At 33.1% G+C, this 11,186-nt stretch overlaps 1 protein-coding gene across 5 annotated transcripts in view; it reads right to left on the minus strand.

Annotated features, from left to right (window-relative positions):
• Positions 1–2,328: 2,328 nt before the first annotated feature.
• The window catches only part of LOC111695319 (vacuolar protein sorting-associated protein 72 homolog), an 11,792-nt gene continuing 2,934 nt past the window's right edge, over positions 2,329–11,186 (minus strand). The window contains exons 5-12 of one of the 5 annotated variants that reach the window (XM_023464596.1): positions 9,182–9,246; positions 8,536–8,650; positions 6,367–6,509; positions 5,193–5,791; positions 4,608–4,868; positions 3,269–3,356; positions 3,111–3,201; positions 2,329–2,749 (exon numbers count right to left, since the gene is read on the minus strand). In XM_023464596.1, the coding sequence (XP_023320364.1) occupies positions 3,270–3,356; positions 4,608–4,868; positions 5,193–5,791; positions 6,367–6,509; positions 8,536–8,650; positions 9,182–9,246 (1,270 nt within the window). In that variant the 3' untranslated portion in view covers positions 2,329–2,749; positions 3,111–3,201; position 3,269. Of the gene's footprint in view, positions 2,750–3,110; positions 3,202–3,268; positions 3,357–4,607; positions 4,872–5,192; positions 5,792–6,366; positions 6,510–8,535; positions 8,651–9,181; positions 9,247–11,186 lie in introns of all 5 variants that reach the window. The other 4 variants (XM_023464595.1, XM_023464594.1, XM_023464593.1 and 1 more) reach the window with 4 other exon arrangements.

The following is an 11,186-nucleotide window of genomic DNA, read 5'->3' on the forward strand; positions in this document are numbered from 1 at the left end:
CTATAAACTATGGGTTGGACAGAATTCTTTAAACTTTGGGTTGGAAGGTATTCTTTCACTTTTTGACATTTTTGACCAAAATTTTTTTTGTCAGTTATGAAATCAAGCAAAAAACATTTCCTTTCTTCCCAAAAAAAGGCTATGGCGGAGCATTATTTTATACACAATTTTCTTTTTTCTTTCAAATATAAATTCCCCTGTTGGTTTCCGAGAAAATGTAGAAATGATTTAATGTTTAATAACTTGTGTAGACTGTAGACTTTTACCTGCAGATCAAATTTCTTTCTTTCCATAAATCATTTTTTTATTCTCATTTTTTAACCTGTTTTTCTCCAATTATGATGATAAATATCCCATCCTTCTAACGATTAAGTGCTTATTAATACGTTGTTAACAGGCTAGCAGCTAACTAATATTTTCTCGATCTCACATTGATATGATATCCAAAGAATTAACTTAACCTGTGGAAACATAAACGAAACAGATTAGTGCTCTCTGAAGAGGTACACAATCCAAAAATTCCTACCTCAGGAATGATCCAGCGCGGTTTGGTATAAAAAATAAATTGTAACAACATTTATAAAGATACCATTTTTATTTAAAATTTACCACAAGGGCCATTCCCAAATAAAAGGAGCAATTTTTGACAATTATGAAAGTGACCATCTCCAAGTTTTTTTTCTTAATAAAAAGTTACAGAGTTTACAAAAACAAATTTTTCCATTTAAAAAAAATGTTCTGACATCTATAGGGGCAGTTATGGTTAAATATTTGATTTTAATTTTCAAAACTAAAAAGTTACAGAATTTACAGAAACATTTTAATTTTTAAATTTTTTTTACGTTTTTCCCAAATATTAATTTCAGCCAAATCGGAGGCTGTCCCTTTTGTTCTGGAATGAACCACAATTACACCCTCCGGTGGTCTCCAGTGGAGTCAAAATCTTCCGTGACTCATTAAATAATCGTTAATCAGAGATTATCCATTTTCGTCAAAAGTTCGATTGTGAATGTTGATGTTGATTTACAAACGCTGAATATTAATACCAAATCAGGGAGAAAATATGAATCCCCCCCTTCAGTGAAGTTACTTCACCGGACCATTACCTTTTCCATCTGAGCAGGATCTTGATAAAGATTGACAACTTCAACAAAATGTAAAATATAAAAATTTATCCAAATAATCTATCGATGTCTAGGCAAGGGCGTATATAGGTGGAGGGGGGGGGGGAAGGGGACAATGCTCCCCCTTAGAGCTATCACAAAAGTAAAGGAACGAAGAGCTTTATTATGCAGATTACAATTGCACAACAGAAACTTTTAAAGTCATTTTAAACTATTCACTAACTAATATGTTTCCCGGGAAACCCTGGATATAATTTAGAGTTGAAATAAACTTAATATTTTTTACATATTAAAGTTCAATATTGAGGATGTGTTTCGTGATTATAGAAATCTTCCGAAGACACAACAGGACTGAGAGCTTTTTAAGAAATCCATGAAGTATTTAATTATAGGAACGGTTTATTACCTGGCGTGGAAAAATTATATCCTTCTATTTTAAATTCTTTGATCGGATTGATTGAATAGCGGGAAGCAGCTGAACTAGGTATAAAGTAGCTATTCATAAATTCCCACCTCGAGACCAATAAATCTTTTCGCGTTTATTCAGATAAGTAAAACCCTCAATATCGAATACATCGAAAGAAATCATCAAATGTCGTATTCTTCACTTTCCGATAATGGAATGTTGCAGATATTTAGGTTTTTAATTAATTGATTATATGGAACTATTTAAAACTGTTCCCGCATATGTATTGCTATTACTTTCGCAAATACTGAAATTTACGTAATATAGTATAAAACTCATTAGAAAATTGTCAAGACGACATTTGATAAATTCTTCCGATGCATTCGTTATTAAGGGTTTCACTGTATAAAATCTTCCTTTTTGCTGAGGACTTCCTCCCCCCCCCCTTTCCCCGTCATTTTTTACCTAAACAATAGCTATTGAGTCATATATCTTGTAAATTATGAACTCTTTTGTAAAGCTTTCACAATTGTCTAGTTTTATTGCGAATTTATGTAAAATGTTGCAATAAATTCAAATTTTTGTTTTTGCATAATCAAATATATTTATGAAAATTAAGGTTAGTTCTCAAATACACATTTTATCAACTAAGTTATATGTTAAAATCTTCTTTATGAATACTAGGCTCTCTCTTAACATCTATGATTTTTTCCTGTATGTAATTATCAATCTTTTTTTTGAGAGTGGGTGATAAATTATGATAATAATGATTACAGTAAACGATCAACTCCGTTACAATCAACAGGTTCGCATAATATATTTAATAATCATGTATGTACAGACAATGATTGTTATAAATACAATTTAACTAAATTAAATTTTTTTTTTAAATTATTAATTAAAAGTTTCAAGGAATTTATCTGGATTAATAATTTTTTTGACGATGTATTGTACACAAAACAGCTTGAGATAACGAAAGCAAATATATGAATTTACACCAAAAAAAGTTTTAATTTCTCAAATTTGAAAAAAACAAAATCAAAAAATCAAATTTCTTTCATTATGTAGCTGAAAATTTGGTGTTAAGAATAAAAAAATATAAAAATAGGACAAAGAAAAAATAGTTCGGAGAACTTTTTACAAATTCTGCACAATAACATTAGAGTGGATGAGATCAGAGGTTGAAACTTGTGTATGAGATAGCGCTAATCTACAAAGCCTGAACTCGAGATCTTCAACGAAAACTTTTTATTATAAGAATTAAATTAAAATGAAGAAATCATTTAATCCTTCAGAGCTGGGAACTCTTGTATTGTGGAAATCGAGATCAATGCTTGATCTTAATCTTTTTTTAGTCTGAAGATTAATTTAATCTTTATTCGATATCCTGCATGATAATTGTACACTAAAGGGCTAACTGTAATGAAGAGTTTAAGCATAAATATTTAAATTATAAAATGCCTGGATATCGGGATCTAGTGATCGGGATTATGGGTATCCACCATCCAACACAAAGTTCCCAGCTCAGACCCCAAAACATAAGAAATTAATGCTGAGATTAACAGTTTAAAAGTTCCAACCTCTGCCAAGAATAAGGGTCTTAACTAATAAATAAATATTCCGAGGATAGAAGCACAGGCTAGAAACAAACCTTGCTCCAGGGGGCGCTATCTAAATAAGTCATTATTAAAAACAATCTTATTTTTAAAAAGTTATTTTTTTTTTGTTTAGTACTGACCTCATAGTTGTTTACTGGTTGGAGGCTGGAGAACTATTTGACCTCCTTGTGATACAACTATCTGATGCTGACCAGGTTGACCAGACACCTAAAGTATCATTTGAATTTCAGTTACTTAATAAATTAATAAATGTGCTTGTTATGCCTGGAGAGAACTCGTACCTGCAGCGAACTCTGGTTATGCTACGCGGCAAAGCGCAAGATTCTTTAAACATAAACAAACACTTGAATTTATGGAACGGATTTGTTTCAGTTCTAATATAAATTATTCTTGTTTGTTTACATTTCAAGAAACTTGCGCTTTGCCGCGTGCATAACCAGAGTTCGCTGCAGGTACGAGTTCTCTGCAGGCATGACAGTGCTCTTTTCCATTTAACTGTTCCTTTTTTGTTAAGTTTACAAAGTAATAATCATGGTCGTTTTAATCTAATCTGTTTTAATGATAATGATTTAAATTAATGTAACGAGGGGGCTCTTATCATTATCATTGTTTCGAAGCCCTTCTTGATGAGATGGGTTTTCCAGTTTATCCCGGAATTAATTGTACTTAATCCTTCATTTCGGAAGTTTACACTGTGGACGTTGAGTTGAGTCGACAAGACTAAGCGCCATTCCACTCAAAAGTTTTAGTCTTAGAATTATTTAAACGTGAAAACATTATGAAACAAAAACTTCAGATTCAGTTAGAACTCTTACAAAACAATGATGTCAATAAAAATTATACAACGGAGGTTTTAAACTTATCAATTAACCCCTACAATTTTATTCAACTAATAGATTTCCCAAATTTTACTAAGTGCTTAATCATAAATTTCTACAAACTTTAATCAAATAACACACAAACCAAAAATAACATGATTTAACAACAAATGGTTAAAACTAATCATCAGTTCTGAAAATTCAAGAATTGGTTTTCCTAACTGTGCTTAATTAAAACTTAATAACAAGTCTAAAGTTTCCATTAAAACATGCAACTCATCAAAACTTTCTCATTCAGGGGCATTTGAATAAGTAATGGGTATATTTGGTCGGGGTTTGGGTTCTTTTTACTTGTAAATGAAAAATTAAAAATAAAGGTTCCTCTTTCAAATTGTTTTTCCTCAAAAAAAAAAACTTTTAAGCGGGGCTCATGAAACGGGAATAATAAGACGATATCTAAGCAATCTTATGCATGAATACCCCCCCCCCCCCAGTAATTAAAATATCAACTTATTGATGGGTCGGTGTACGGGCTACGTACACGACAAAATTGCTGTTTTATTTTCATTTTACAAATTAAAACCATTTCTAAGGTTCACTATTCCAGAATTTTATGGGTCCTATTGTATGTTCCAAGTACCTGCACTATTTGTCCCGGTCTGACCGTCTGTCCTCCTGTGAGAGCAACCAGCTGGGCCGGGCTACCGGACTGACTGGTACTTATGACGTAATGCTGCCGGGACTGGTTGCTACTACTCACAACCACAACCTGGCCAGGTCGAGGACGAGGGGTGGAGGTTGCAACCATTAGCTGAGGAGTACCACGAACTATTCCAGGGGAGTTGCTGGCAACCATTATCTGTTGTTTAATCCCGCCCCGCCCAGTTGATACTATTCCCACCTGCTAAATTTAAACAAGATTAATCTTAAGAAATGTGGAATATTATAAGCTTTTAAGGGGACATCAAACAGTTTCAAGTATGATTCCCAATGGTACCTTAACATATTCATCCGAATAAGAGCAAAGAATGAGAACAGCGTCGTTGCATTTCTTGTTATAGATTTTTAACAATTACAAGTTATCCATTATTTTCAAAGAGTAACAGAGTATATCTTGCTCAGACGAAACTTTAAAATCTAAAATAGTACATGGGGCAAAACAATTCTTTGTATTCAGGGTCAAGTAAAGTTACATCTACAACGTCTTCAAGATTTAAAAGTTTACCTGAGGTCTTTGAACTGTTACTGTTTGTGCCCGTGGCTGCTGTGACACGATAAGACCAGTTTGCCCGCGCACTAGGGCCTGACCACTTATTAGCTGACCGGGGCGAGATAGCCCGCTTATTTGAGAAACAGCAACCTGCCTAACTCCGCCTGCTCCAGTTGACATTGTAAAGCTGGCTGTTCCTGCCTTCAGCTGAGACTGAAGAGCAGAGAACACTTGTCCTCGAGCAGCTGCAAGCTGTTGGAGCTGTGCTGCTGTTAGTGTTGTTGTAGCTATAGTACGACCAGTTGTAACAGCCACAGCCTGACTTGTCATAGCTCTGACTGTTTGTAGAGATGCTGTTGAGCAGATAACAGGTCTTGTTGGTAGCACTACAGGTTGTTTAGGGACAACTACAGCAGCCGTTACTGGCGTTAAAACATTGGGTTGGGGTTGAACCGCCGGCGGTTGTGATTTAACGGGTACAGGTCTATTTACCCCTGCGGCCATACTGGCAAATGATGCCGGGGGGCGGTTAATACTCGCAAGAATAGGTTTGGTTGGTTTGTTCTTGGCTCTCCACTCTAACCAGCTTGCCACCTCAGGATCACTGCGGTCACCTGACCCAACATATCATGAAAACTTATTCTTTTATCATTTATTTTTCAAAGTTTATAATTTAAAATTTTCAAGTTATTTAAAGTTTTGAGTCGGGGCTTTAAAGTTATATTCAAGTGTGGAATATGAACTTAAACTTAAACAAAACTCATTTATTTCCAACCCAACAAAATCCCTTTTCTAATATTCATTCTACCACCAGTTACTTTTAGAAACCCTAAATTTAGATTGATATGAAGGCGTAATTTCATTGGGTCATTTATGGAAAGGTGACACTTTTTTAATTAAACCTTATTAATCCCAGAAAAATGGCGATATTCGTTGTGAATTGGACATTGCTCGGCCTTTGCATTAAAGGTCACTTGAAATTACGCATACAGTTCCTTTAAACAAAATACTTGTATGATCCCCCTGAATTTTCATAAAGCGGAATTTTCATTCATCTCGATCTAAACTAGGTTTAAGAATTCTTAAACTAGTTCCAACAATGTGATATTGCTTCTCTACGGTTCCTTCAACTGCCATGTTAAAGGTTTAGTGCGGATATTAAACTGAATAACGTGGTTTTCATCATTTCCTTTCGCCTCCAGCTGTTGATAATACGCTTCCCGTAATATTTTGAATGCTTGAAGGTTTGCGTAAGGGAGCTCCGTCACGGGATCAAAATATTTGGCGGGAAGGCGGGTTACTGGGCAGATCTTGGGAGTTGGAACCTGGAACCTACAGAATAGAAATGATTTAAGTTACAGACAATACTAACTTAAGATCCATAACGTTAGTGCGACCTGGATCCAACAAATTGACCAGATATTCATTAAATACGGTTTAAAATAAAAAAGTAAACTTTCGTTATTAGAAGTAAAACATTAAAGAATACGAATCTAATGTTCGGGTCCAGGATCCACATAAAACTGGAATTGATTTGAAGCACTTGTTAGATCACGAGAGCTTCATTGATAATAAGATTTATAAGATAAATCTGGAGGATTTCAAAGGTACTGCAGACAAGTGACCCTCCAACTAAAAGAGTGGAATGCCCTATTCACAACATAACCCATTTTCTAAATGATAAATTAAATGAATTATATGGCCATTTTTTTTGGATGTTTCTCTACAAGTGAAACAATGGATGAAATTGTTGAAATTAAACACTTTTTAAGATAGGGAAACGGCGATATCTTCTATATAATTGATTAAAGGTTTAATGAGTATGACAAGAATCGGTCATGGTTCTTTTTAAATGACGGGCCACTTAAAATTTCAACAACAGTCCCATTAAATCACAATATATATTCTTTACATTTAGACATTCACTAGAGATGCATTTATATTGTTTTTATAAAGAATGAAATTAACTATTTTGCACTTTAGCAGGAATAAATCAATTAAAACCAGAGTTTAATGCGTCCATTAGTCTGGGAAATTGCTAATGGGGTGATTGTCTGAAACCATTCTTTTATAATAGCATCTTCACAACAACCACAACTAAGGGGGGTGATGAAATTGCCCCTCACTAGTGCATACATGCACAATTTACATTGCACAATACATAATGCATGGGAGAGGTCTGTCTGTATACTTAGTTTATGTTTGAATTGCTCTTATTTTGTTGTCTTTCAATTCTGAAACTTAATCTGACATCTCAAGTCAACATTAGAAGATAGAAAGTTACGTATTAAAGAAGTATATAATTCACTTTTAGAAAGATTAGATTTTGTTTCTAGACATAAAGATAGATCTTTAGAAGGGGATTGCTGGCTAGATATTGATTCTTGGCAATTCCTTGGTATTAATCAAATTATAAACTACTTAACGTACTTTATGGATCATATTCAATCCAGACAAATAAATATATTATAAAAAAGAAATTAAAAAAGAAATCTATAAAAAGGCGAAACTTTTGAAAGAGATGGTCCATTTAGTGTACTGTCCCATTTTGCCTTAAAGGGAGTGACCGGTTATGTAAGAGTATAATTTTTGATACATTTTTCGTCGTTGTTATCTAATAATTTTAAAAAATCAATTCTCAAAACGTTAACACCCAAACAGATGATTTTGAACGTTGACTTTGCACTCAAACTCAGTTTTTATACATCATTAAAGCGTTTTTCATGTCTGAAATGAATCCAAAAAAATTTCTCCACAATATTACATTCTCAGTTCATCTACGATACATTGCCGGTCACTCCCATTAAATAGTCTTTACTCTGTATGTGAGCTGTTGCAGCTTGCTCTAGCTGCTTAAAAATCGGCTCAGTACTTGAAATGAAGTGAAGTTAACAGCGAGATAAAATGGGAAAGCCTCTGCAAGAGATTTACGTTAAGATTCAGTGTTTAAGGGGGATAGAAACCGGCTGAACGTGGAACCTACAGATTTATTATTCAAAAGTTTCGCCTTGTAGTTCCAAAAAAAGTACTGCATGGAATTAAAAAAAAAAATGTACATCATACCTTTTTATTCTATTGCTATTGTATGGTAGAACAAATAAAGCTCCAAATATAAATGAGAGACATTTATATAAAAGTATTACAAATTTTATTTTCCCAAGAATAAGATAAAGATTTTTTTTTAATTGATTAATGATTATATAACAGTTTGTTGACAAGTTTTTTAGGATTAGGTGCTAGAAAATTGGTTGCGAGACCGAATCAAATTTAAATGTTTTAGTGACGTTCTGCTGTAGCTGCCGAGTAACAATATGAAGTAATTAAATACAATATTATATAAATAAAACTAATATTAGACCTGGATTTTGGAAAGTTTTCTTTCATTGTTTGTTTATCTGTAAAGGATATAAGTGTTCTCTCATGTCTTCTTGGATTAGGTTTCTTTTCATCATCATCTTCTGCATCATCAGTTTCTATTTAATAATACTTTATTATAAACTAGAAAAAGGGGCTAGGTTCGTATTGCGGACGCAAATTAGAATGAACATAAGTGTGACAGACAATGGAATGCACACACTAATATTCAGGGGCACAAGTTGAAAGCCCCCCCCCCCTCAAACATAAGCATTGATGAATCTAATTTTTTAAGATTTGGTATTTTTAAAGTGAAGACATTTATTCAAGTAAGACGCACATTTCGGTGCAATAAAGCACGTCAGACATACATTCACAATTCAAGTTAAAAGAATTCCCCGACCAAATGGCATAAGTTAAGGGGTAATATGTTAAATTCAACCCAGATATTTTTTATTACAAAAAGTTTCGCTATACTGTATACACCCTTGTTAAAATTCTGTGTGTAACAATGATTCTGTGTTAAGATGGCTTCTTGGTTTAAAGTTAAAGTAATATTATATTCTACACTAGAGTCCATACTAGAAAATTAAACCAATTTGTCTGAAGAACTTGTGTGATGGTAACTTGAGAAGAATAAAATATATTTCCTAGCTCCGGCTTGAGGTCTGTATTCTTGAACTCCTGAACCAAGGGTAGGCTGGTTGAGTGGTACCTAGAGTAACAAATTAAAGGAAACGTTGACGAATTTTAAACAGAACTAAGAAATCAATTGTTATTATTCATACAAAGACATATTTTTAACAAATGAGGATTTTCTTCATCTTAAAAGAAACATCATCTGGTTTAGTTTCCCGGCAAAGTTGGGTTTCCAAGTTAGTAAATAAACAGTGATAACCAGAAAACTCTGGAATATAAAGTCGAATTTAAGACCCAAGGTAAGACTTAAAATAGTCTTATGAACATGCTGCACAGTGACTGTGCAGTGTATACAGACCCAGTTCACTTAATAATGAATTTAATAACTTTCTATTTGCTTTTTAACAACAATTTCATTGTTGCTTAATGTCAAACTTCATATTTTATAGTTTTCTGGTAATCACTATAATAGTAGTTCCAGGGAGTAAGGAATAGAAGGGAGATATAACTGACGCGGTTCGCCCTACCATATGATTAAAAATGCTTTTCAGACGAGTACTCCATTTGTATAAGAAATATTTGTCTGATGTACAATTACCGCGTATACAATAACATATTTGAATATTTTTATATACAAATGGAGTTCCCGTCTGCAAAGCACGCATAATCATATGGTAGGGTGAACCGCGTCAGTTGTATCTCCCTTCTTTTCCTTTCTCCCTGAGTAGTTCCGATAGGGTCCAAATTTTCATGAACAACCCCTTTAAGATGAAGACGGGAAATCACTAGGGTATGTAAAAAATGGCAAAGTTTTGTATTATTTTTGAGGAACGTTGAAGAAGAAAATCTCTTACAAAACAATATTTATTAAATATGTAAAGAATGGTCTTGAACAAACAGTATAGCAATAAACGAAGACAAATTACATATAAAGAATCCTATCTAAACTAACCAAACTCTCGCCTCAAACTCAAATGTTCGAATCCTTGTATCTTTGCTATCATATGGTTTACACTTTTAATATTCAAAGCCTAGACTGGTATAGTCTATAAGAATGTTTAGTTTGAAATATCAAAAGTCTTCTACATCAGGTTGCAAAGATGTAGGGATAAGAAATTTAGAATGAGCAGCGATTGTTCAGGTTCTTTAAATCTTCCCCTTCACTTTCCTCTCCTCTTTCTAACGTCATACCCGGAAGAAACTCTCAATTCCAGAACAGATAAATTAAGTAAGTTTTCCTTCTTTATACGTCCCAAGGTGAAACTCACTAAAGACATGACATGCATAAGAGAATTAAGTTCAACTACCCTCATTAAAAATATTAAAGTCTAAAAGATAGAGATAACAAAAAAGTCAAGTTGGACATTAGAGGATTTGAAGAGAACCTTTAAATCATTATCTATTATCTAATCTATTTACCAAAAGTTTTAATAAACATTGATATTAATATTGCACATTTCAATATCTCATGATACGAAATTATGATAAAAAACATAAATTTGTAACATGGCTATTTTAAAATTTTTAAAGTCAACACTCATTTAATTAAATGTTAACTTGAAACTTCAAATACTACACAGAGTTATAGATAAATAATAGATATAAATATAGATAAATAATGAAGGAAGGTTTTGTACAGAAATGTGTAATGAAAATAAATGCAAATATTAAACCCTGATGAATGAATGACGTGTATATGGATAGAAGAAGAATTTTATTTTATATTTATTAGAATTCTGTGTATCTAAGCCAGGAATTTAACCTTAACTCCGAAGGATTTAAGATGTTAGTGAAGAGATTTAAATGTAACTTCTGTAATCCCTTCTAAACTTTAGTTAAACCTTTCTTTGTTGTAAACCAGTGAATCATGGGGATAATCCATGCCAATGATCCCAGATAATATTTTGCTTAAACAGACAACAAAAAATAATTGCGGATTTTATTTTTTTAGGAAAAACTGTGTTTAGACCAGGGAGAAACTCTTACTAAGATTTGATTTTTCTCTACCCCATCAGA

Source organism: Eurytemora carolleeae, unplaced genomic scaffold (genome assembly GCF_000591075.1).
Source record: "Eurytemora carolleeae unplaced genomic scaffold, Eaff_2.0 scaffold95, whole genome shotgun sequence".
NCBI classification, from domain to species: domain Eukaryota; kingdom Metazoa; phylum Arthropoda; class Copepoda; order Calanoida; family Temoridae; genus Eurytemora; species Eurytemora carolleeae.